A 27302-nucleotide genomic window follows, 5' to 3' on the forward strand; every position below is an offset into this window, starting at 1 on the left:
CGTGTCAGGAAGGGCCCAGCCAGTCTAGGGCTCTGGACCAGGCAGCTGTCTTGGTCTGAAAAGGTTTTGTCACCTCATAGGGTGGGCATAAAGCTGGGTTACCTTGGAAGCAAAAATATAGTTTATGAGACAGGGCAAACAAAACAGGGCTATTTTTCCCCTGCTCTGGGGAAAGGAGAACCCCAGAGAGTTTTGTCCTACCCTCTCCCTCCCTGGGGGCCTGGGAAAAGCCGCAGGGAGCAATCAGCCAGAGGCTCCAGGGGTGGGAGCAGCTGCAGAAGCAGACAGCCCAGGGGCATGCAGACGCCTTCCTGCAGTTTGACCAGACTTTCTCTTCAGCATGTTAACTGTCTGTTTTGCTCTCTATTACCTCTCTTACAGCGCTTCACCTCCTTATTTCCTTTTCTCCTTCAGTCTTTCACTTAAGTGTCTCAGTTCCTTCCATTTTTTTTTTCTCCACAGTTTTCCACCCCTGCCCCCCACAAAAAAAATCACTGAATTAACAATTGTCTCCAAAAAAAATTTGCTCTGCTTCCTTCTTTCTCCATCTCCTTCCTGTCTTCTCTGTTTTAACTCCAGGCTTTTCTGAACAAATTAGCTATAACTCTGAGTTTGTACTTTATCTAGCACTCTGGAGTTCCTTTGTAGGTTGGCTCTTGGGAAACTCTGTAGCAAAAACAATTATTGCTAAATAACATGGATTACCTCTACATGAGCAGAAGGCCCCTTAAGTAGCCAAGTCTACATTAGGAGTAGATATCTATGACTTTTCTTTCAGTAAATTCTACCCACACCCAAGTTTTCATGTGACAAATTAAAAGTGCTTCATAAATGCTGTCCATCCCTATGTCTCATAAAGTAGGTCTGTATTCCCATTTGGATATGTCAGAGGGCTCTGCAAGATGACAAAAAATATTCTGGTCAGATTTGGGGATTGCTGTCTGGCCTTCCAAGTTACCTGCAGTTGGCTGGATTGGTTCTTGAGCTGTTTGCTGCTGTTATTTGAATCTGTGTTATGAATGTGAAGTAATGTGAAATCCTAGATGGCTAGGTTTTGGGGAGTTGGCTATAAAATTTGATTGAGTAACATCAGTAAAATTTCAATAAATTCATCAGTGTTCAACAGCCTTTAACAAAGCGTGAGAGTAGGCTTGGTTTGAGAACTGATGTGCAGTTCCTCAGAATAAAGATTCCTCGTAATCCTCCTCAAAAATTTCTTCACAAAGAACAAGTTTGCCAAATTTCCCTTATACATTCCTGTAGTTTTTAAAGAAAAGTACACTAGTCCCAGATCCTTCTCCCACATTTCTACTATTGACTCTGTTATAACACTACATATACATCTGGATGATGTGATACTCACTAGCATGTGCTAATATCTGAATCCATGTGTATTTTGTGTTAGTTTGCTCCTAGTGAGCTAAATAACTGACGCTTCCTAATTCCTGGGCACCATTCTTATATAGCATTTAAAAACAAATCACATCTACATCTGTGTCATTATGGCTTTGTGTCATGGACTCACTCCAAATAACATCTGTTACAGTGTTGACACACAATGCATTTTTTACAAGCTGTTTAAAAACATATTTACTCAGTGGACTAACATTGTTTATCAGTACATATTCAGTCCCAGGAGAATGTCTATTTTCTGTTCAAACTGAGAAGTAGAGGAGAAGAAGAGCAAGTTGGACAGTCCAGTGAAAGTGGTGTCAAAATCAGACTCCAATCTACAGACCTACCCCAGAAGAGTTCTCAAGAATGGAAATTGTGTGTCAGATGTGATCCTTCACTGTCACATCAAGTTTTATCTTGGTAAAATAGCATCTTAGGTTTTAGCAAATATATGTCAAATATGTTTTGCCAACAGAATGAACTGAAGGTGAGACAGGAAGCCTGTACAGGGCAACTAATCTTCTTTCATCTTGAAATGTGTCCCCTGTTACTGAATGAGGGAGTTTAGTAAATCATAGGTATTTTGGTAATGGTTTAAATTTAGCTCTGCTGTAAGACAGTGGAAGGAATCAAAGATGAAGGTAAAGCTGGGTCAGGCAAGAAATTTATTTTGGCAAGAAATAAATACAGTCACATTTCTGTGTGTGTTTCTGATACATACCCATGAATGCTGTGAAATTTGTCAGGCAGGACTGAGGAGGATGTATACTCTTGTTTGACTCTTTCCTTGTTACTGCATCTAATACCTGAGCCTATACTTTGCTCAGAAGAAAACATCAGAGAAAAGTTTCTTAAATGATAAATGTGAAAAGGAATTGCAATTTCAGGTCCTTTATTCCCCTCTCTCCACTCCAAAAAGGAGACCTGGCTATTTGCCCAACTCCAGTACTTGTGCTGCAAAAAGTTGTCTTCCCTTTCTGTGAAATACGTATTTGGTGAAAACCAAATTCTGTCATTACCAGGACACTGTTGAAATTGGCACACCTGCAATTTGACCTACTTTTTTTTTTCTTTGCATCTGTTTAAGTTAATTGTGTGATTAAAATTGGTGCCTCTTCCCCCATTGAAAACCCAAACCTTTTAATTCCATCCTGGAGCTCAGCTCCATAACTTTCTGGGAAAAATACTGCTTTCTGCAGCAGCAGCACTGGGTATTGGAAAACTGGACCTGAGAGATACTTGTTTGGTTTTTAATACCAGGGTATACTTCTGACTGATTGAGCATCATATGCAAGTATCAGAAGAAAAACATGAGAAACAGATCCCAGTTCCAGCTTTTAAGGGGTTCTTAGTAACAGTATCTGTGGTCTTACTTAGCTGCAGATGAAAGAGAGAAACTTAAAATAACGGTAAGTTTACTTACAGGTTGCTGTCGTCTGTCTCCTGTTAACTCGTCCCAGAACTCTCACTTCACAAATGGAAGGAACTGCTTCAGATTTATCCACTCGCAAATACCTTCTGGGCTGCTTATATCAGAAAGTGTTTTCTTCCATTTTAAGTGGGTGATATCTTAATAAATACAATAAGGCTCTACAGGGAAACATCTTAGAGAATTATGAACGATGACATGCGTTGTGCTGCTTTTGTCCCCTGTAGGTGTGGAAGAACACTCACTTGACAACTCTCCTATACTGGATGACAGATCGGCACTTTACTCTGGAGTTCACAAGAAGCAATTCTACTTTGACGGCTCCTGTGAAAAGCAGCCGGAGGATGACTCGGACTCACTTACTACTTCTCCCTCATCTAGCAGTCTTGATACGTGGGGAGCTAACCGGAAGCTGGTGAAGACCTTCAGCAAAACTGATAGCCGTGGCCTTATCAAGCCTCCCAAGAAACTTGGGACATTTTTCTCTTACCCAGAAGAGGAGAAGACCCAGAAAGTTTGCCGCTCCTTGACAGATGGGGAAATGAAGAAGAGCCTCGGCTCGCTGAGCCATGGGGTAAGTACAGAAAGCATTTGCTTTTATGACAGCAACAGGCACAAGCACCATCTTCTGGTGTCCCTGGAGGAGATTCAGAGTGTAAGGAAGCAGATCCGATTGAAGAAAATGGATACTAACTATTCCTGTTCCAGAGCTTTTCTTTGCCAGCGCCCTGCTAGGAAAGGAACATCTCCCGCAACTTGCGACCTACAATTACTGCGGCACAAAACGAAAGGGGGTGGAGGTTGTGGCTTCCCAAACAGAAGGCTACGAGGGCGCACTTCTGTCAGCGAGTTCAATATTACCTATGTGGTGGAGAGAAGCCTGTACAGTCACCTCAACCTCTCACAGCTGGTGCGTCCCGTTACTGACAGGACCCTGAGCAAGGCCGACAAGCAGGACCTGAGGAGATGCCTGCTGGAGGAGGATGAGGAGGCCAAGAGGAAGTGGGCTGCCACAGTGGATCGCTGTACTAAAAGGGTTCTCTTGAGAATCCACCAAAAGTCTGTGAGTCAAAGAGTTGCCATGAAGGTGGTCTTCCAATTTCTGTGAGGTTGCAGTCAACACTTTCTGCTTTATACTTTAAACTAAAATTCGCTGCTTCTGCTTTCCTTGCCATTAGAAACTCTTAAGCACTGTAATTCAGCTGTAAGGGAAGAGTTTGATATAATCCCATCAGAGAAGAGTTTTGTTGAGTCTGCAGTTTCCATGTGTACAGAATAACTCAATGAGAGAGAGCAAATATGGCAAAATGCTGCTTTTTAAATTCATCTAGTGCAGAAATTGAGATCACTGGTGAGCAGAGGAGCTTTGAGATGCTATAAACATGTTCTTTGCGATGCTTTGGGAGTTGGTGTTCTCTTAAAGGGATACTGAGAGATGAACAAACTTTTCGGAGGATTAGAGCATCCTTAGTCAATTTCTCTCCTGCTGTCATTGCCTCATATTGGCCCTCCCCTTCTCACTTTGCATCTCATCAGTTCACCCACCCAGCTCTGTATTCTCCGTTACCCACACAGCTGCAGAAAGATAGGGAGTTTTACATTATGAAGACACTGCCCTCCTGCTTGCCACTCACCACCACCAGAAGTGCCCCTTCTGTCCCTCGCCACTGCTCCTTCTTTATAGCATGGAGTGAAGGTGGCACCTTCCCTCAGAGCATTGTGGAAAGGGAGTAAGGGGTGGCCAAAAAAGGGAAATTAACTGATTTGAGCACTCCAGAAAGATCCCAAGCCGCTTCCTCGTTATATGACCCAGTTTTGACAGTTCCCTTAACCATGATGCTGAGTTTCCTAAGAACTTGCCTTTGGGGCCAGCCAGATTTCCAAAGCTGAGCCAGCTAGTCTGTTGTCTAGTTGACAATGTAGATATGTTCCCTACTTCAGTGGGTGGAAACAGCAGTGCACCCATAATGTTAAGCAAGATATTCCAGTGAACAATACAGTAGAAACAGCTTTTCCTCTTGAACTACAGATTTTATTTTAAGAAGTATCTGCATCGTTTCTTCAGGTGTGAGGTATTCTCAATATAAGAGTCACAGCCTTGGTCTCCTTGAATAACCTGTGGGAGGTGACCAAGCCTTCATGGTTCACTTTTTGCTCTTTGGCCACAAAATAGATAGGTTTTTTCTACCCAGTACCATAAACGTTCTCTCTTGGTAGCTTCACTATTTCTTCTGCATTGACTGCTTGCCCTGCCATTCACAAGGTACTATTTATTTTCACAGACATTGCACTCAGAAGACATTGTTTTCCCATAAGGATATTACAATGATAAGAGAAACCTTACTCGTCCTTCTGTGGGTTGAACAATAGGGGTATCTCAGGCAAAAGAGCATACTCATATGTGCTAGAGATGCCCCATAATTAAAAATACCCTCTAAAACTGTCTTTGTAAATGTAAATACAGATGACAGAAACAAGCTTTTCAGTTCTTCTAATAAGTAGTCTCGCTATAGTAATTTCATTATGAAAACCATCTGGACTGACTTTTGCTAATTCATAGAGATACAAATGGAGAAGAAATGGATAGCGTTGTGGTGGTGTTCAGTCAACTGCTCCTCCAGCCTCATTTGAATGGGATAAATGGTGGAGACGTGCTGCTCTTACTAACTTTTTCAACACACTTCTTCCTGAATCCACAAAAAGCTGGCAAACTTCAACTAATGCCACTCGGTCTTCTTAGAAACGCTTAATGTTTGTTTGCTGCAACCTCAGGGAAATTGCAATGCCTATGTATTCAGTGGAATTGGTCACTCTGTCTTGCCTTGCCGTTCATTTTTGTCATTTATATTTGTTTCAGTGACCTGGACATGCATGAAATTTTCAAATCACATCGGTTTTTCTTTTCTCCCAAAACAATTAATACTTTTGATTGCATGGCCGTTCCATTGAATATCCCTCTCCTCATCCACAGACCTTTTGTTTGGTACAGTATTGCCAGGGTTGCTACTGGAAGCTGAAGGTGGAAGTTAAATGTATGCAGAAGTCCATAATGAAACAATAAGCATCCTTAATATGGTACATTTATGCAGAAGCTTTTAACCAACAGACATCTTGCTCTCTGAGAAGACTGCTTTAGGAGGAGCTCTGGCTGGTTTGACAGACAAGTTTGCTCAGAGCGTTCCAGATGACCTCTCTTTGTTGCTGGGATTACTGTACTCTGTAGGATTAGTTAGAATGGACTCTTCACGGGGCAACGTTACTCATAGCTAAACGTGCTGTGCTTTAAAAACTGATCTTATTACTTGTGTTTGGTCTCAAATGCTTTCCAAAAGCAATTTTTAAAAGCTATGCCATAGTGAGATTGCCTTCTGCAAAAAAACACTTTAAAAAATTCTACATCACAGCACTCTTTTTAATGTGTGTGGGGCCTAGACAAAGCTGGCTTTGAATTCTAGTAGAGTTGTGGTGGGTACAAAAACTGTCATCCAAGCACTGTAGGTACACAGCACCCAACATAAAAGCTAGAAGAGAAAACTTTTTAATAGCTATTAATATGTATGCTGATTAGCAGTGAACAGGGCAGGAAGAATGTTTACTTTAATACAACTAATTGATATAATTGTTTATTAAGAGGCACAGTTTATAGAGCTTGCTTCTTCCTAATAGAGTGTCGAAGCAGACTGGTAGTTCTCAGGTGGTGGATCTTCACTGACTCCCAAGTACACACGATACAGATCAGGCAATCCTTTGTAGGCCTGATCTGATGCTTAGTTGAGTCTTAGGGTGTCTTTGAAGTTACTCTGTTGGGTAGTTCAGGCCCTACGAGCTTACGGTTCGCAAGTGGTTGATCTTCTGCCTCCTGTTTGTCTCAGCTCTAACTCTGAAGGAGAATACTTATACTAGACATCTGCCTGTCTCGCAACCCACACTCAGAGCCCAGAGTTGAAGTTGTGCAAGTAAATTGTAGTTGCATTACCTTCATTTCCCTGGATTGCCCTGTGAGACTTATGGCAGGGCCAGGTATTTGAGTACTGTACAGCTGGTTGTTCAGTGGCCAAATAAAAAGTCAAGCGTTTTACCTTTTTGATTGCAAAGCAAAAGCTGGGTTTTCTCTGAGCCCCCTAAGTGTCTGGTCTTTTTTCAAGGGATACTAAAGCTTTAGCAGAGATTCATCTGCCACAGTTAAACAATGGTTGGCTGTGGAAATGCAACTGTACTGAGTTTGGTTGCCCTCTGCTCTTGGGAGGGAAGCAGTGTCATAGTGCTGATTTTCTTTTTTTATTCAGGATTATTATGATAAACTGCATCTGTGCATTCAGCCAAAACTGAGTCACTCCAACAGGTGATTGTGGCACTGTAAACATAGTGTACTTTCTCCCAGAAGTAGCAGAGCTGCCACATATCACCACAGATGTGACGGTAAATACCTAATCTGGAATCAGGGCTTGCTGAGTCTCTGGGGACACAACGCTTATGGATAGCTGGGCTGTTTTTTCCCTCCTCTTACCAAGGGCTTGCCCTACAAGGCCTCTGGCGTTTCCCTGTGTTTCAGTGGAAATGGAGTCTATGCAGCTATTCCCAAAAGGTAGGTTATTCAGTGCTTTAAAAGATTGGTTGTTCTCTGTTTCAGTGCTGCTGTGGACTTATTTATGAAAGCAGATGGGAGTGCTGAGATAGAGTTGCCAGCACCCTGGAAAACTTGATGCACAAGATCAACAGTTTCCTCAGACCAAGAAGTCTTTTTTCTTTTTAAAAAGAAGAGTAGGCAATAGATGACTCAACAGCAGCAGACCTTAGGCCAAGGAGTTGTCTCTGGAAAAGACAAGTGACTCAAATTACTTTATAACAGATTTCTTGATTTATTATCTTTCATCTGTTTGTTTGTTTGTTTCCATTTTTGCAGACGTTTGTGTTTTCACTGGTGTTCTCCAAATCACAGATGTTTTGAGTGAGCTAATCATTGTGATAGAGCTGTATCCATCCTTTTTTTTGCAGAGAACCTGTAGCTTTGGAGGATTTGACTTGACAAATCGTTCTCTTCATATTGGAAACACTTCTGACCAAATGGTGAGTTTAAGACAAGAAGGCGCAGACTTGAAATAGCATAAAATGAAATGCGCAATAGAGTTATAATAGACTGAAGTGTAATTTAGGTCTGTAATAACAGTTTGGGGATCCAAGAAAGCAGAATATCTTCGTTAACCTCAAACTTCCTTAGCTTTGAGAATAATATACCCACCCATATCCATGTGTGTATAAGTATTTATATACCATATCTGTAAAGAGGCAGGAACAAGTGATCAAAGCGCAGATCTGGGGGCACATCTGTGGGCTATTCTTATGTCTGACTTCCTCAGAACATCACCCCAGGCAAAACATATGATAACTATACTTTCTTGGTAAAAATATTTACTATTTGGAATGATGAGGCAAGCTTTCATTCGCTGAAGATCTGCAAGTTATTTGGGTGGAAGTCATTATGTAAGAGATTTATTATTTGTTTTCTCATTGTATTTAAGAGCTCTGGAGTAGACCAGGATCCCATTGTGCTGGGTGCTGCGCAATTGATCTCAGAGCTCTTTGTGTTTAAAAAAAAAACAAACCAAAAAAAACCCCCCAAAAAACCAAAAACACCTCCCCTGAGAATTAATTCCATTTTACGTTACTCATGTTGATCCCAGGGTTACTGTTGGTCAGCCTGTGGCCAAAAATAACAGAAATGAGCCAGAACATTATATCAAATGAAATTGCCAACATATTTTTTCCTTTTGCCTATATGTGTTTTTCTTTTCTGTTTCAACATTGGCTCTGATAACTTCTCTGTTCACTTAAACCAAGTCTAAATTGTGAAACTCTTATATGCCAGCATTATATTATTTCTTACATCAGCTGGGTTTTTTGGGATTGTTTTTGTAACATCATAAATTACCCCTAAATTGGCCAAAACTGTGGGTGGTTGTTCTATTCATCAATTTTCAACTCAGTAAAAAGTTAACTTCCAAACCTACAGTGTTTGTCTTTAAACATAGATACTTTAGCATATTTTGTTCAGATTGGTTTTGATATAGGAAAGTGTGAAATCTAGATATTACATTTTTCCCTACTAGCATCAGTAGTGGGAGAGATGCAGTGCACCAGAAGAATGTATGCAGATCAAGGTTTTTTTCTTGAAAACATTTAAGTCCATTAAGTGGAAGGTTTTTTCCCAAAAAGATAAGGCAAAGAGCTGTCCTTAATTTCTGCTAAAAGACCAAAAGTTACCAAAGAAGTTGTAATCACAAACAACTTGTAAAGGAAAAAAATATAGAATTGTCAGAAATGAAGTATCAGCTGAATTTCAGAGAAACTTTTTGGGAGAACATTAGTAAAGTAGCAAACATACATAAATTTAGAAAAAAAGATATATCTTTTATGTAGAATATAGTGTACGCATATTTTAGGGTTTGTTATCTTTCTACCTAAATTGTCCTCGGATTATTGAACCAAGTCAGAGACCAAATTCAGTAGTCAATCTATTTGGCCAAACAGAGTTTGGTCCTTTTTGCGTTGTGATTTTTGGTGCACCCTTGCCAATGGAGGGTGCTGGTAGTAGCTCTAATAGAGCTGCCTTGCTGTGGTTCCTGACACACGGTAGAACGAAAGACCGTGTCTAACATGCTGCCTGGACAATCTGAATAAGGGCTGAGTCATGCAAGTGAGTTTGGCAAAATGTCAACTGATCCACGCTAATTCTTTGTGTGTGCTTGTGGCATAAGTAAATGCTAGGTATCCTAAGCTGGTTTAGAAAAGGTTAAATCTGTTCAAAGCAGCTGGCCTTTGTCATCCACTATATATGGACCAGCTAATTTAGTTTGGCAGTACCCTGTTGTGTGTCTTAAGAATAGATGTGCAAGTGTAACCTTCTACCATGATTGATGGATTTAGTAGCCTTTTTTGTGTTTTTTTTATAAACAATCCACAGTAAAACCACAGAGACAGTCATCAAGAGAGGTTAACTGAATGCCTGTCTGAAAATAAAAAGTAAATTTGGGTAGCCAAATGTAGGTATCCATATGTATATACACACACACACACATATATATTTGGCTAGGATCTCGGAAGTACCTTTACTTCTGTTAAACTGTATGTAGTATTGACCAACCATATTGTTGTATGTCCTGTCAGGAAGGCTTAGCCTGAAACCGTGGAGTTTTCTATCAGATCAAATACTTAGCTGAAACTCAAAGGCATCCTAACAGACCTCAACACATCTACACACAGTACCTGCAGAAAAGGTTACAAATCAGGCCTTAGGATTAAGGTACGGTGGACTGCTACAGTGGTTTGCACAGGTCTCAACAGTGAATTTAGAGCAGTAAACAAGACACCATACTGCCGTCCTGTGTCTGCCTGGATACCTCTGCAATGACTGCTGACTGAGGAAAAAAATGGTTCTTGTATTTTATAGGCTTAAACCCTGTTTTATTTTTCAGGGCAAAGAAGGAGACTTTGTTTATAAAGAGGTGATCAAATCACCCTCTGCCTCCCGTATTTCTCTGGGCAAAAAGGTGAAGTCTGTGAAAGAAACCATGAAGAAAAGGATGTCTAAAAAATATAGCAGCTCTCTGTCTGAGCAGGTATGTAAGGTCTGCAATGGAATCCACTTAATAGTGTAGAAGTGATAATCAATATTGATTCTCATGCTTCAAGGCATCTCTGAAGAAATTTCTAACAAGACTATGTGGTGTGGCTTATTCCTATGTTCTTATAAAATCCCTCACTGTGAAATGGCTTCCTATAGATGCCAAACCATGAAAATGCGTTTTCAGATTTTCATTCGAGTAGCTCGTTAGCAGAAGCCTGTGGTTGATGGCATTACACATCTCGCTCTATATTTCCATTTCTTTATCTATCATCATTATTTATTAAGGGAACCGGTCTGTGACACAGGGTCACAGTAATATATTTACAATTTACAATGCAATTTACATCATAGTTTAAATTCCCAGCATAACTTACATACCCAGTTCCTCTCTGCTATTACAGATCGTTTCTCCATCACACCTTGCCCTCTGCAGCAGCCCATTAAAACAGATGCACAATGTAGTCAGAAAGGGGCATCCCACAGAAGATTTTCCCATTATTCTTTCATTACAGATTTTTATAGCTTATTCTTACAGGCAAACCTGAAGTACATTAGTTGTAAATTAGGGCTTTGAATTTCAGTGGCCTAGGAACAATCGCTGTCTTTTTCCTTTTTGGTGTACTTTGGGTTCCTTGCTTTGGTGGAGTGTCAAAAATTCTTCAGCATTTGTGTAAAACCAATCTCGCCGCTTGAAACGTGTAAGCAATAGCTTACAAAGCCGCCGGGAAAGCAGAGCTCTCTCTGGCTAACATCGCCCCCAAGTGGCCTCCTACCGGCCCCTGGATCGCCGGGGGTGCTTGCAGCCATAGAGAAATGAAGTGGAAAGGGAGTCATGCCCCATCAGATCTGCCTTTTGGTATTAATGCAAAGCGTTAGTGCCTGTAAAAGGAGCAATTCTTAAGATTCAAAATAACAACCCCAAACTGCAGTGTCTGGAGACGGCACAGAGAGGCAGAAAAGTCACCAGTTTTATGCAATGCTTTGCAACATTAGAATCCCTTTCCTGTAGACTATTAGCCATACTTATTCATAAACAGGGGCAGTGCTACAGTTACAGTTATTTAATTTAAATTTACAATTAAAACATTTTAAGGTCTAACATGATTTCATATTGATAAGAAGATGCTTTGGTGTCTGACTGGTCTTACAGTGCCCCTCTGCAAAGTCTGCCTAAGAAACGGATATTTTGAGAAATCGGTTAACAGTGAGTTGGCAATACTTCTGCTCTCTAGCGCTTTCCAAGATTGACTTGACCTCTGAAGTCATATGCTGGGATGACTTTTTTTTCTGATGATTCTGCAGCATGCAAATAATAGCTTTCATCTAAAAGTTTTATGACCACACATCTCCACAAAAACTCTTCTTGTATGCAAGCTACAGTATTTTTGTTTTCAAACTTTTTGGCACAGTCGTTTTAGAATATGTGTACCTTTCTGGCATCATGACTCAAACTATGTGCCAGCATCTCTTTCTGCATTCAAAAAAACAAACAAAAGCTATTCTGGCCACAAGTATCTGCTGCTTTGCTTTAACTGTGCTTCACAGAGGCTGACAGAATTTCAATTTAGGAAAGACTCTTTTTGATTTCCTGTAATGCTTGACGGAATGAAAAGAGAAATTGCCTCACCTGTTGCACGTGTAGCAAAATCTTTTTATATTTATGCATTTATGTTTATGAGTATTTATACTATGCACAGGCTGCATTTTCTGGTTAGTTCTTTTTTTTTTCTTCAAGTTAAATGAGAAAAGATATCAACAATTCACTGCAAAAAATGCACATTGCTGTGTGTCTAACTTGCATTGTCTGATTTTTTTGTATTCATCTTTGTACAAAATCCTGATTCAGAAAGCTGAATTTGACATTAGCTGTATTGCAAGTACTGCTTGCAAAAATATCATGTCATTAAAACCTTTGAATTGGGAGTTTTGTGTAATGTTTCTTTCTACTTAACAATGCTAGCTTTTTCAGACTGGACTGTTTGCTCCTGTCCCTGCTATCATGCCTAGTAAAGCAGGATTTCTGCCACAGCCGAGTACCATGAAATAAGTAGATAAACATAGAAGGTTTCATCCTGTCTGGTAAAGAGCAGGAAAACAGAATGTCTTTCCGTGGAGATGAACAAGCAGCTCCTGTCAGTGCCTGTGTTCATTTATTGAACTGAAATGGTTCAATCCCTTTCAGGAGTCCAGCCCTGGGGTCATGCCGGGTTCTCCACAGTCGCCGCCACCAGACACTGACTCCCTGGACAAACCCAAACTGAAAGCTGGTGGCTCAGTAGAGAGCCTGAGGAGTTCCTTAAGCGGTCAGAGCTCAATGAGTAAGTTTGGTTGTAATTGCGTTGCTCCATTTCTGTGGCTTCAGGGAGCAGAGATCTCCACAGTAAGCAGAATCAGAGAAAGTCAAAGCAGAAGCAGTGGTTAAAAAGTAGAAAGGCTGATGGGTTAGTCATTAAGGGCTTACAAAAAACCGTAAGCTCTTTGGTGCAGAGACAATCTTTTTTGGTTTGTGTTTATACAGAGCCCTGAAAAAGTGAAATCCTGCTTTCTGGCTGGGTCTGCTGGGTCTTGCTATTATAATATAAATGATTGGAGTGAAAATTACAGTCCTTGGCCAGTAGTAAACAGGCTCATCTTTACACTAGATTTCTCCTGGGCAGTCCTGATGGGCTTCCCACCCTGCCTCCAGAGAGACCTTGAGGTCTCTTTAACTAGTTAGAGGAGTATTATTTAAAACCTCTCTGGTTAGGATTGTCTCTACACAAAACAGAGCTTAAATGGGACACAGATAGTGTAAACTTGCTTCACTATGGATTACTGACCAATAGAAACCAAGAACATATTGAAAAAAAAAACTGAAGAGAAAGCTCCATTTTTAAATAACTGAAAGTATGTTCTGAAAATCGTCTGCTTTTGGGGTTTTTTTTGTTTGGGTTTTTTTAGAGGTTTTTTTTGTTTGGTTGGTTGGTTTTTTTGTTTTTTTGTAATATCAATATAAAATGTTACCATAAAACCAAATTTCTGGACATGAGGGGGATTCTGGAACCCTCATGCAGGATTCAGAGCTTATTTTCCTCCCACTACTATGCTTTTTTTGTGGGCAAAACTTCCCAAGATGACATCTCCTGTGATGTATCATAGATGAGACACTAGTTAAACAGCTTCTCAGTTAAATATTGAGGAGCTGAATTTGGGAAAACAAGAGTGCAAACTAGATTAACTAACTCTCCCATCACATGTGTATATAAGAAATAGCAGCATTTAAGGATTTTTAACTTTATTTCCATGTTTTGTAGAAAGAAGACCCATTTTCTGTCCTGCCTCTGTTTGTTTCTGAACCTTCTTCACAAAGAGATTCTTTTTTGTGGACTGATACTATGTCTCTCACACAGGCGGTCAGACGGTGAGCACAACAGATTCCTCAACCAGCAACAGGGAGAGTGTGAAATCAGAAGATGGTGATGATGAAGAGCCTCCTTACAGAGGACCTTTTTGTGGAAGAGCCAGGGTTCACACCGATTTTACTCCAAGTCCTTATGATACAGACTCTCTGAAGCTCAAGGTACCAGCTGTATCTGTTTTTAAGGGGTCAAGCATTTATTTTGGCAAAATTCTTAATTAATAGCTCTTTGCAAGAACTGTACGATTCTTAGTCTTTTAATGAGTTTACATGTGTTTTTTGAAGCCCTTTAACCTGTCTTGCACATTTAAGATTTGCTTGAATTATAGCAAAATGTTATAGAACATGAGTAAGTATTAGTATTTCTCCACGTCCAGGGAAAGACACTTGCATCTTCTGTTTCTGGAAAAATAAAAATGTGCCACAAATCCATTTCCATTTTGCAAAGATTTTGTTTGAAAGATTGGAAAAATACTCTTGTGTGCCATGATGAATTAATACATCAATGGAAAAATTTTCAAAATCGTTGGAAGAAATGTGGATGCGCCTACATATAGTGTCTCTTAAAGGCATTTCAGTTAATATAACGTGTTTTGAGCTAACATTAAATTGCTTTGCTGACTGTGAGTTGTCACTCCCCTTTAATTTTTCTGGATATCAACTTTTATTATTTTTAGTTGTGCTGTATTCAATTCAAACTATCTGACTCCTTACATTCATTACTTAAAATTCCTAGTAAAGCAGATGTACATAAGGTAATCTCTTTAAGGATAGAAAAACCGTTGTGCGTCCATGTCCTTGTTATGGTCAGGAGCACATTAGGAAAAGCAACAGTGTTGCACGATTCCTTCTGCATATGCCTCCTTTCCTCAGCAGATCTAGTGTGAGATTGTGCCCATACACACTGAGCGTGTTTTTATTTGCACCAATTTCAGATAGTTGCACAGCTTAGAGACATTTGTACAAAACAGCAGTGATGCACTACTGGGGTGTAAGCGGGTTTGTGAATCTGGACAGTTGGGGTCCATTCCAGGTTTTTTTGTTGACTTGCTCTGTGGTCTTAGGCATGTCACTTAATTCCCTTTTCTTCCATTTGTAAAACAAGTATAATCAAACATCTTTGTAAGAGCTGTGGTTAACCTTTTGAAAACTAAAGAGTGTTGTCCATTCTGTGTACATGAAAATCTAAGAGAAAGTGGGTGTGTTTGCTTGAATATCCATCAGAAAGCATGCCTAAATGGCTTTCTTGCTGCTTTGGTCTGCAGAAAGGTGACATCATTGATATAATCAGCAAACCCCCCATGGGCACTTGGATGGGCCTATTGAACAACAAAGTTGGCACTTTCAAATTTATCTATGTGGACGTGTTAAATGAAGAGGAAGAGAAGCCAAAGCGGCCCACCAGGAGACGCCGGAAAAGCAGACCACCCCAGCCCAAGTCAGTTGAGGATCTCTTGGATCGGATCAACTTAAAGGTCCAAATTCTCTCTTTCTGTCTACCCTTCAGTTTTGCTTGTGGGAAGGGGGCTATACCTTGGAGTTACTAGTTTTGAAAGCTGCACACCAGATTGATAATCCTAAGGATCGTGACACCACTTAGCAGAATCGGGTCAAAGTGAAAATAGCTGAGGCCAGGCAGAACTGCCAGTCAGGCTTGATGAAGTGCTGCAGGCTGCAAGTTGTATGTACTTGGAGACCGTAAGTCGTTGCATAGTATGACTACTAGCTAACACACTTTAAAAGCAAGCAAAAAGTGTAAAATGACAATAGTTATCCTGTCTTTAAAGAGGAAGTTTTTTTCCATGTTTCTGTTCAGAAGAGCTGGGTATAAACTGGTACAGCTGTCATTCACCCTTTGTACTTCTCCCTTCATACAGAGCTGTACCATATTGTGTGTCTGGGTAGGATGCTACCCAGGCCATTTAATACAGTGCATTCCAAATACAAAAATATGTGCAGCATTCTAGTTCTGGCACAGCTACCTTCCTGAACTCTGAGCAATGTTTATACAAGTTATAGTCCTATAATTTTGCTGTTATACAGTGGTTTGCATTTGCTAAACTACTGCTTTTTTTTCTGGTTGTAAAAATCTCTTCTAATATCTTTATTGACAAAATAAGTTGAATAAATATGTTGTCTTACAGCTCTTTTTTTTTTTTTTTTTTTTTTTCTTTTATGCAGGAGCATATGCCCACTTTTCTGTTCAATGGTTATGAAGATCTGGATACCTTTAAGCTTTTAGAAGAAGAAGATTTGGATGAACTGAACATCCGAGATCCTGAGCACAGAGCTGTTCTCCTCACAGCAGTGGAACTTCTACAGGAGTATGATAGTACGTGGGATGTCTGAGATTTTCAGTTTTACTAGAGCTCTGCCAAGAACCTTGTGAACCCCTTAAAGCAGAAAACTGGTTCCAGGATTTTGACCTTTTTTTTGCTAATGTAGTTATTTCCAGGGTAATCCTGTTTTAAAAAAAAAAAAAAAAAAAAAAAAAAAGTCGATTTTTGAGGAGTGACTTAAGACTTGCATTTGTTCTGCCAGAATTCTTTTGTTCACGTAAGCCCTGCTACCCAACTTATTCAAGTGATGTCAAGTGTACAACACATAGCCTTTAGAATACTGATGTTCAGGAATAAATCCTGAGATAACCTACTCAAAATAAGAAGCTGATGAGGCATGGAGGATAGGAAAGAAGAAACTTTTAGACTAGAGGGAAGAGATTGAGGTTATCAAGGGTAAGAAAAAGATCAAAGCCCAGAGGGCTGTGAAGAAGGGCAATGTGAATTAAACTTTCTCTCATTTTACCTGCACATGCATATGATTCTTGGACTATGAATTGCAGGATTGTACAAGTAGCTTCAGGTTGTACACATGACAACACAGCGATTTTCAAAGGGAGAAAATAGATCAGTCAAATGCAAAGAGTGAAAGACAGTGACCCAACTATCTAAGGTGCAGCAGTGCAATTCTACCTGTTGTACAGATGGTCTCAGGCAAGTGGTTGCAAAGATGAGGGAAAGTAGAGTAAGCCATGGCGGTCGAATTCGATGGTGTCTTTGCTGCACCGGAGGAAGTGGGGCTTCCACGCAGTAGTCATGATAGAGTCATGGTAGAGTAGAATCATTTAAAAAGCAAGAGTAGCTTGAGACAGGAATTTAGATGTGCTCAATACCTAGTTGCAGCAACCTAAGATAGTACTGAATTTCCCCTTTGTCCCTAAGTGTCAGCGGAAGTTTAGTATCCCACCGAGCAGAATCAGTGGAATGGATTGTGTGAGGGCTTTCTCAGCTGCTTCTGTGCAAAATTCTATGTTTTATCTTAAACTGCCATAGCAATGCTTAATTCTGTTCTAGAGAGATGTATGGTTAGTATCTCTAGACAGTGCTGTGTGGCCTGAGCTTTCACTGACACGTAGCTTTCTTGTTCATTTCATTTCCCAAAGAGGCAACCTCACTTTCTCTGTCCTGCTCCACCCCCCAATAAAACTGTAGTTGCAGAATTAGATTCTCTTCACTTATATCAGAGTGGCTTTTCGTCACCTAATAGGAGCTTCTTTTCATTATTTGCAGACCTATTTGGAATGCTCACTTCCCTGAAGTAATAATTTTTTTTAGGGCCCTTCAATTTTGGTTTGAAAACTTGAAGAACGATGTGATGTGGTGGTTGGAAAGTATAAATTCCATCTCCAAGTCAGGGTGATGAGGAGAAGGAGAAGTGGGGACCGGACAGCTGGAACCTGGGAGGGGCAACAGCACTTAGTTCTACCCCATAATTACCTTTCATGTGCTGAGAATAGGAATTGGAATAGTCATTTCTGACATTTTATTGCAGGAAGAAAAAAGAGCATAAACTGTATGCGTGCACCATGAAGTTGGGTTTCTGTATCTTCAGCTCCAGATTTAGTTTCTTTACAAAATATGATTTCTGACCAAACATTCTGGGTAAATTGCTGGAATCCAGCCTTTGCAGCCTGGATGGACCACACTTGAGTGTTGGCTCTTTGTACAGACCAAGGAAGGAGGGAATTTTTACCACAAGTCTCTCCCTTGTCCCTTCCCTCTTCGTTAGGGGACAGTATCTAACTTTGCCAGACCCACTCCTGATCCTTCCTCTTGGTCCCTTCTGGAAAGTAGGTCAGGGTTAGAATTTTATTCCTTTTTACTTGATTTGGTTTTTTCAGTGCTTTTTGCTTTTGTTTTGGATGTTGGGGGTTTTTTAAGTCTTAGACAGAACTTTGACACCATCATTTTAAATACATTTCCATGGTTGTAAGTTGCAGGACTTGGCCCCAAGGGAGCTGAGGTGCACACGCAGTCCATTCTGCTTTCATTATGTACCACACTGCTCCCTCACACTTGTGCTGAAGCTGTTGCTTGATCCTTTACCAAACGGGATGAATGTTTCCAACATTTGTGATGGCTGTTCCTAATGCTCACTCTTTTCTAAAACAGTGACCTGATACAATTAATACAACAGGGAAGATCGTAGAATCATTTGGGTTGGAAAAGACCTTTAAGATCATCAAGTCCAACCGTTAACCTAGCACTGCCAAGTCCACCACTAAACCATGTCCCTAAGCACCACATCTATACGTCTTTTAAATACCTCCAGGAATGGTGACTCCACCCCTTCCCTGGGCAGCCTGATCCAATGCATGACAACCCTTTCATAGAATCATAGAATCATAGAATCATTAAGGTTGGAAAAGACCTCTAAGATCATCAAGTCCAACCGTTAACCCAACACCACCATGCCCACTAAACCATGTCCCTAAGCACCTCATGTACACGTCTTTTAAATACTTCCAGGGATGGTGACTCTACCACTTCCCTGGGCAGCCTGTTCCAAGGCCTGACCACTCTTTCAGTAAAGAAGTTTTTCCTAATGTCCAGTCTAAACCTCCCTTGGCGCAACTTGAGGCCATTTCCTCTCGTCCTATCGCCAGTTCCTTGGCAGAAGAGACCAACCCCCACCTCGCTACAACCTCCTTTCAGGTAGTTGTAGAGCGCAATGAGGTCTCCCCTCAGCCTCCTCTGCTCCAGACTAAACAGTCCCAGTTCCCTCAGCTGCTCCTCATAAGACTTGTTCTCGAGACCCTTCACCAGCTTCATTGCCCTTCTTTGGACACGCAAGTTAATGGTGTTGGAAATGGAAGGTTGAGAAGTTCAGCCGGATTTTCTGTTTGTCTGTTTTTCACTGTATTCTCGCATCCTCTAGGTAACAGCGACCAGTCAGGATCTCAGGAGAAACTTCTCATTGAAGGCCAAGGCCTAACCGGATGCTCTCCTCGGGATTCTGGCTGCTACGAAAGCAGTGAAAACCTGGAGAATGGTAATGGTGACAGCAATGATCGTTTTAATCCCTGCAGCCTTTTTTCAGTAGATAACTTCATATACTTTCTGCTGCTGTTCCTAGCTAATACAAGCTACTTCATACTTGACTTTCTCCTTTGTTCTGACTGCTTCTTTCCCTCTTGGCTTGAGCCATTGGTTTTCATTGCTACTGTTTCTAATTTATTTGTTTGTATTGCTAGGAAACAGATCACATTTCACAAATCATCTTTCTTTTGTGATCCTAAGGCAACAGGCATTCTTACTGCCATTCCTGCCTTCTCCACTCCCTATCATATTCTCATGCAACCGTGCCTCCTGAGGCTTGCACTACTTACACTCTAACAGCCCATGTCTAAGGGACCACTGGCAATGGAGAAGTCACTGAGCTCCACTGAGATTAGGAGGATTTCTTCTAAACCCATAAAAAAACTGTTTAGAAAAAATGTTCTCTGTTTTAGGCCATATTTTTGTGTTTGCTTAGGTTGCGTGTTGCATTCTCCTCTGATCAGAAGCCAACTGCAGAGATTTAGGACTTTTTAGTGTATGAACACTAGCAAGTTAAATTAATTGACAAGTTGGCAAGGAAATAAACTGTGGAAAAAAATGCTTATGATGTCAATTTCTGTTACCTTATCTTGCAACAGTGAAAGGTGATGCACTGAAAAATTACTAAGACAGATGATAATAGGGATCACTCTCTCTGTTCTGAAGAAATCAGGTTGTTGAGCGTGCTTTACTTGAGGGATGGTGTAAACTTGTCATTAGGGATGAAATATTAAAATACATGAAATTGGTTTGAGTTTGGCATTATCACTCCAAGCATTTGAGCTGTGGCTTGGCCTCAGACTGCCTGGTTTCATGGCTAACATCCAGCACAAACAAGAAACCAAGATCAGAATAAATAGAGGTACTGTATGCCCCTTGTAGTGGCCATTTTTCCAATCTAAAATATGAGCTACAGATCTTTCTCTTAGTATGTGCATCTTCTGTCAGTCTGCCACTCAGAAATAACCATTTATTGAAGAAAATTGCAATTTGCTTTGAAACTGAATGCCTGAAATTGGCAATATACTAAATTCCTGAAAGCAGAGAGAATTTTTTTCTTGAATATGAATCACCATACAGTAGGCATGCTGGAATATAATCATAGCTAAATATATAGCATATGTGACAATTTTCTTTCTTTTTTATCTCTAAGTGCCATCATAACAATAGCTGTAGCACTGAAGTTAAATTGCTGCCTGTACCTTTTCCTTATCTTAACAATATAATAAAATCTTTAGAAAGCAATTGTCATTGCCTGTCTGCTTAGATACTTACTATTACATTTAAACTAATATTTCTATCTGAGTTTTGTAGAATGTGAAATACCACTGATGATTTTTATATTGCTTTTCATGTAAGGCTTGCTGCATTTCTGCATCATTTTTGCTCACAAATGCATTTAGTGCTTGTTTTGAAAACCATTATGAAAAGAACATTTGCTATGGGATTCATTCAGAGATTTTGCCAAGGCTGGTTAATCTGAAATGTGCTCCACCTTCTTTGCAAAGTTCATGGTCCATAGTTGTTTATATGCATATTGTTTTCAAAATATGTTGGGTTCTTATCTGTTAAAATAAGGGTAATCATTTGTCTAGTATAAACATCATAATGTGCAGATCAGCAATAATAAACTGCGCTTCATAAAGGCAAAATGCATTCTGAGAAGAAATTGGTCTTCAGATTTTCTGGGGGATGGTTATACATGATATTTTGATGACTAGTAGAGTGTCCTGTTTTGGGCTGATATTGAACCTTTTGGCATCAGTTCAAGATTTCAGAGCTGCTCTTACATTTTGGCTAGAAAATGGTTTGCTCTGTACTATTGCCGTGGTACAGATGTGTCTTTTATGGGTACTTCTTAGGGTCCCGCTGCAGAAATATTTGGGTATTCTCATAGGTATCCACAATGTACTTAGAGCAGCATTGTGATTTTATTCCAGTTTACAGAGAGCAAGGAACATACAGTTTGTGACCTATTCAGTGTTAGACAGAAAGAACATAAGAGCAGAAAACAACCATCCATGATCAGACTATTAGTCCATACAGTCCAGTCCTCAGTTTGAAACAAGGCAGAGAGAGCAAGCTCTCCTTTAGACTTCTGACACCGGTGCAGTTATTGGGCTTGTTTTGCATGTAAGCATCGTCTGTCTGAGGCGCATTTGGAAACCATATCGGAAATCTAGTTCTCACAGGACTGGCCAAAAGCAGATAGCTAGAGAACAGTATAGGAACAGAGCAAGCATATTTGATGCTTCCCAGGGTACTCTTGGGGAATTAATCATTTAAGGACTTAAGGACTTCAAAAACTGGGTACTGTTTCCTAGCATTCATCAATTTTCCTGAAAATGTTTCTCTTTATGAACATCCCGGGTCTTCATTAGAACCTCCATAACTAACAGTGTCTGTGTATACTCCTTCTGTCATACTCCTTCCCGAGTCATCTCTTTTCTAGTCTGAGAGGCCTGTTAATTACTCCTTATAGGTCATTCATGTCCCTGATCATGCCTGGCTTCTTTGAACCTTTTCTTGTTGTGCTGTATAGCTTTTTTAAGGAGAGAGGGGGTGTGAAGAGATCAGAATTGCACATGCAATGTGCAGAGCTGAAGAAGCAGACAAACCATGGCTTCATCAGGTGGGATAAGGGTGTTCTCTGATTTGTTCAGAAACTGAAGCCCAGATTTCCATAGTACGGAGTAGGCATCCTAAGCACTTAAGTGTTCAGTGCTAATTAGTCAGAAAAGGAAGCAACAGAACAGGTGGCCACATTGCCTGATGTAATGTGCATTTCTACTAGTTTGTAATCAGTAAACAAAGCAATGAGTCTACTGTGCCATCATCTTTGTTGTGTCAACAGAGCTGTTTGAAATGTACGCAAAATACAGCCACAGAAAGCAATGCCAAATTGAAGTTGATAAAATCTGGGATCTGGACAGGCCACTGAATGCATTCTGTGTCTGGTTTTGAGACTTAAATTTCCGAGGACGATCTTCCATACAGAAAAAGTACTAAGAGAAACACTGAAGATTTGTTGCTGTAGCTTTGGTACCTCTGGAAATATTCCCCAAGATAATCTCCTTTCTTCTGAGGCAGATGATGACAGGGAATTGAAAAGTTCCTTCTCTGTATTCTAATAACAAGCATCATGAGAGGTAGATAGTGCTTTGTCTAACAAAAACTGCCCCATAACGTTAAACAAAAGAGTTAAGTATGCCTGTAGCTTGAATAGAACCTGGAAACAATATAAACTTTCTATTTGTTTTGTGTAAAGACCACCTTTGTTATCTTAGTTTTCACCCAGACACCTGTGTCCTTCTTGCACACATTTAAATCAGAGATGCTACTGTGGTTGACAGCACTATGAAAGGCATTAGACTGCCTAACTGTACCAGGAAATCATAAGAATGAATTATTAGCAAAAATGCTAACATTTAAAATGTGTTTTAAACCTTACTAGGCTATACACTTTAACTCTTGTAGGTTTTTTCTTTTTTTTTCCTGAGATAGGGAGAGAATGTTACATTTATGCGCGTTGTTTATATAGCTCTCCACTTTGTGAAAACAACTTAAAAACATTTAAAAGTCTGTTTTCAGGAAATACTACCTTCCTTTCTTAATGTCTCAGAAAAATAATGAAGTTACACTTGGCAGTCAGGAGGAGGGAAGGAATAGCTAGAAAAAGAAAAATCACAGCTGCCCTCCTAATATTGCTTTTGACTTAAATCTATGTAAGAGAAATTACATTCTGAACCCCTGTCCTTTGTACAAAACAGTAGCATTGAACCCAGCACTTTTTTTAAACCATTTTGAAGCAGAGGGCTTAAAGGTTGCATGTTCGGTTATGTATTTTATAGACAAAAAGTTTTGAACTTCTTCCCATTCTCTCCACATTTGTATTTTTATGCAAAACAGGGTTGGAATGAACTAAAGATTTTATTTTCCCAAAATTTTTCTTTTCTCATTTTTCTTGGGTTTTTCTTCTTTCCTTTTCCTTCTCCTTCCTTCCCATTTCTTCTTTTTTCCATTCCCAGGCTACTGGCTTTACGCAGAGATACCCCATTTCTAAAGAAATGAAATGTTGTTTACTAGATACCCTTATGGCCTCAGTAAGAGCTTATATTGCACATAGTAGAATTTCTCACAACTTTTCTTTCAGTGTTGAGGTTCCTGAGTGTGCTTTCCTAAAACCAGTATAACCCCTGATCAATATTTCAGATTGAAAAGAAGAAACATGGATTTTGTTATGTGAGCTGTGACAGGAAGCCCCAGACAGTATGGTGAATTACTGCACAAGTCAGATGTGTACTAGCAAATATGAATAATGAAAAGAGAACACTCCTTTCCATACTCATTACATATTGACATTAGTGCCTGAAGGCACTAAAAAAATGAATGTAACATTTCTTACACACGTCTCTCTAATGTGGTTGTAAGCTATTTTCAGAAGGTGGTGGCCTGGCTCCATGGAAAGGTGCAGGCAGAGAAGTCTTTCTACTACTTCTCTGAGCTACCTGAACTCAAGGTAGTAGCAAGGGAGCCAACTTAATGCGTGATGCGTCCTTATTAGCATTTTGGGGAAATGGTAATACTTAGCTTGAGTTGAACTGTGAACCATACAGCTTCTGAGAAAGGAGTTCCTGTATGCTTGCATTCATCCTTGTAGGCGCACCTTGATTTTAGGCAGAATACCTTTGCTGGCATACCAGTAAATGCAACAAACTTTTTTTGAGGGGAATGCTTTCCTTATTTCTCTTTAAATGTTACCTCCATTTTCTTTGCTAGTTTTCTGGATACTTTGGTTTTTAAACTCCTTGAGCAGAGAAAGAGGCAAGAGAAAGAGAGAAAGCAAGCTATTTCTCTTTTAGGTTAAACAGGTTCTTTCATTCATATTCAAAGCGAGCAGTGTATATTATTCAAAAGCCAAGCATTGACCTTCTTTCAGGATAAAGCTTTGAAGGCAAGCTGTATGAGAAGAAAGCATCTATTGCTTAAAAGTACACCAGGTTCATTTAGTTTCAATAAAGTTAGCAAAACTTCTCAGATCTCTAAAAGTAACTGGTCCTTTAATTGGCAGCTATTGATTGCCTATTATTACAGACTTTTGATACCATTTAGCCAAATCTTTTCGTTTAGGTTTTTTGGTTTGTTGTCTTTTTTTTTTTTTTTTTAATTGGAAAAAGAAATTTCAAGCTTTATCTATCTATCCTGATTTTAGAAAGCTTGGGAGAAAGTATCCCTGTCACCCTGAAAACAATGACTGTTCAGGATGTGCTGTCATTCTGAGAGGCTATCATTCTGAGAGGTCATCTGCTTTGAGACAAATTTACTTCTGCCTTGTTAAAAGGAAAATAAAAAATCTATGCAGTATTTGAGAAATGACCTTGTATTTCATACTAATGAATGCTCTAATGAGCTCAGTCCCTTTGATCAGAATTTTTCTGTCAAGCAGATTTGATGGACTTCACTGTTTAAAATCAGTGGCGCATATCTCATAAAAATATAAAATAAAGCTTACAAACAACATGTGGTTCATATTGATTCATGTCATCTTGTCTTAAATGGTTATAATAAAACACCACATCTCTAAGACCTTCCACTTCGATAAAACACTATGACATGAGAATAACACTAAGATTAGTCGCACTTGAAACTCCCTTTTGAAACAGTTCTCCATCTCATAGTATAAAACCTTTTTCCATAAAACTCTGCTGTCCCTAAAAGTAACTTTACAAAGGGCCTGATGCAAAACCAGTCTTCCAAACACTTTTTTTTCTCTCCGGTTTGCCATTGCAAATAGTTTGCTGCTCATTTAAAAGATGAAATAACACTATTGGCACACTTTGTAATTAAAATGAATAAACAGGATTTTTTTTAAAAAAAAAAAAAAAAAAGCTTTCCTGAGCAATCTAGTAAACTTCATTAGAAGGTGAACATAATTATTGATATCCTAAACAAATTAGAAAAGTAGAAGAAAATGGTAAGTCATTTGAGTTATTTGTGTGTGGGGGTCAAACCAGTTCATATAATGGGTATAGGGTACCAGTTCTAGCTGTAGGATATTTCTACACTGAAAAAGGTTTACATAAGCTAAAACTTAAGTCTCTGCAAATTGGGAAGTAGGAGGGATATTAAGTATTTTAAATGTATTTTCCTTACGTGGTCACATTTACCAGTTCTTCATTAATAAAGCTGAAGTTCACAAATTCGTATGCTTAAAATGGCACTGACTTCTTGTACATTTAGAGTTAACAAAAAGAGTAAATAATTTTGTTTCAAAGGCATTTAGAAGTGATCTGTTATTTATACTGCAGTATTTTTGTTTTTTTTTTTTAATGGTGGATTATGATTTATTTGCTTCTAGGTAAAACTCGACGTACCTGTCTTCTGCCCTCAAAATCAGCAAATGAGCATAGCTTTAAGGACTTCAGCAGAAACCAGCTATCAAATTATCCTACGCTTCCACTGACCAAGTCAATAGAAGCTCTACAGCAAGGGGAGAAAGAAAGCCGGCTGAGTTGTGCACATCGTGCTCTGAAGAGCTCTGTCAAACCTCCAGCTGTTATGGGTCTGAAGAAGAACCGTAGAAGTTTACCAGTTGCTGTCTGTCGGAGCTATGAAACTCTGGATGGCCCCCAGGGTGTAGATACATGGCCAAGATCTCACTCGCTGGATGATCTCCAGGGAGAAACCAATACTAACCTACAGGACGCTAGCAAGGAAGTAGGTTCTTTTCCTCAGGATTCACAGGATATAGCAAAAACGGCAACTGGCTCTGCCCTGCCGCCTCAGTCTCGTGGAGGCAGTTGTATGGTAGATGGCTTGATGGCTAAGGAGGGTAAAGGAGCTGCTAGTTTTCAGAAGGGAAGAGCTAAGGAATTGAACTGCTCTGTAACAGAGACAGCAGGTGGAAAGCCTGCTCCGTTCCTCCTGAAAAACTGTGACGCTCAGCCTGCCTTAGTGACGCATCTTGCAACAAGGACGCCTCTGGAAATACAAAGTAAAGGCTTTCATGACCTTGCACGGGCTGATTATGCTCCAGTCCTCAAGGGAGGTCTAGAAGCTGAGCAAAAAGGCACAAATGAGGCAAGAATGCAACCAAAAAATCCTTCTCAGCCGCCACCTGTCCCTGCCAAAAAATGCCGAGAACGCCTTTCTAATGGATTATATCATCCTCCCATGACTGCAAGTACGAACCACTCAAGTCTAGAAGCACCGTGCTTGCCAGTAAAAAAGACCAGCTCATCCACTCCCATTGATTGTCACGGAGTACCTGTCCATAGGACATCTTCTGAACAGGAGCCCAGTACCTCTCCTAGCCCACTGCCACCCTGGCTGTCGGAACTCCCAGAGACTGCTAGTGTTCAGCAGCATGTGATAAAGCTAGGTCCTGCTTCAGCGAGGAAGGTCTCTTGTAGCAGGGGAATAGATCTGGAAATGGTAATAGAAAACAAGTTGCAGTCTGAAGACATTGATCTTACTGAAGAACCATACTCTGACAAGGTAAGTGGAGGACATTGCTTCAACGTTTTTATTCTACTACCATTTCTAGGTATAGTCTTTCATTTACTGTATCTGCTGTATTTTTGTGAGTAACCAGTCTAGAGAAACCATAAATCATTGGGACATTAGACATTCTTTAACTGTGTTTGTCTTTACTATCAGGCCTTAAGCCTACAGTAACTCTTGTGTTTTGGGGGGGCCGAGAAATCCAAGACTTACTCTGAACCTTCATCTTTTCAGGCCACTAGTACCTTGGTGGCACTGGGCATGGAAATGTCTCTTTCTCTGCAAGTGTGGGGAAGTACAGCTGAAAATGGAAGACATGATTAGATTTTATGCTTCCAAGAAAATCTGAATTGATAGGATAGTGATTAGGACATCTTTTTGGGAAGGAAGGTCCAGTCCTTCCTTTAGGGATTGCTTTTTCAGTTTTTATGGAATCTCGAGGAAAGCTCCTTCTTGCTCCCATCCTGCACTTCTCTTTATGTTTGCATTATTTGGTCTGTGTTGATACGCTTTCATCTATCCTCTCTCTCCTTTGTGTCTGGCTGGGAACATTCAGCATGGTCGCTGTGGCATTCC

General features: G+C 40.0%; 1 protein-coding gene across 1 annotated transcript in view; it reads left to right on the forward strand.

The window, feature by feature from the left end:
* Positions 1-27302, forward strand: part of SASH1 (SAM and SH3 domain containing 1) — a gene marked incomplete at its 5' end in the record, with an annotated part of 29584 nt that overhangs the window by 1105 nt on the left and 1177 nt on the right. The window contains 12 exon segments of the mRNA XM_009582186.1: positions 3052-3398; positions 7111-7161; positions 7163-7243; positions 7820-7891; positions 10297-10440; positions 12631-12766; positions 13838-14007; positions 15111-15320; positions 16027-16177; positions 19063-19176; positions 25582-26720; positions 27283-27302. The exon segment at positions 27283-27302 is cut by the window's right edge and continues 1 nt beyond it. Of these exon segments, the coding sequence (XP_009580481.1) occupies positions 3052-3398; positions 7111-7161; positions 7163-7243; positions 7820-7891; positions 10297-10440; positions 12631-12766; positions 13838-14007; positions 15111-15320; positions 16027-16177; positions 19063-19176; positions 25582-26720; positions 27283-27302 (2635 nt within the window).

Source organism: Fulmarus glacialis, unplaced genomic scaffold (genome assembly GCF_000690835.1).
Source record: "Fulmarus glacialis isolate BGI_N327 unplaced genomic scaffold, ASM69083v1 scaffold41277, whole genome shotgun sequence".
In the NCBI taxonomy this organism is placed as follows: domain Eukaryota; kingdom Metazoa; phylum Chordata; class Aves; order Procellariiformes; family Procellariidae; genus Fulmarus; species Fulmarus glacialis.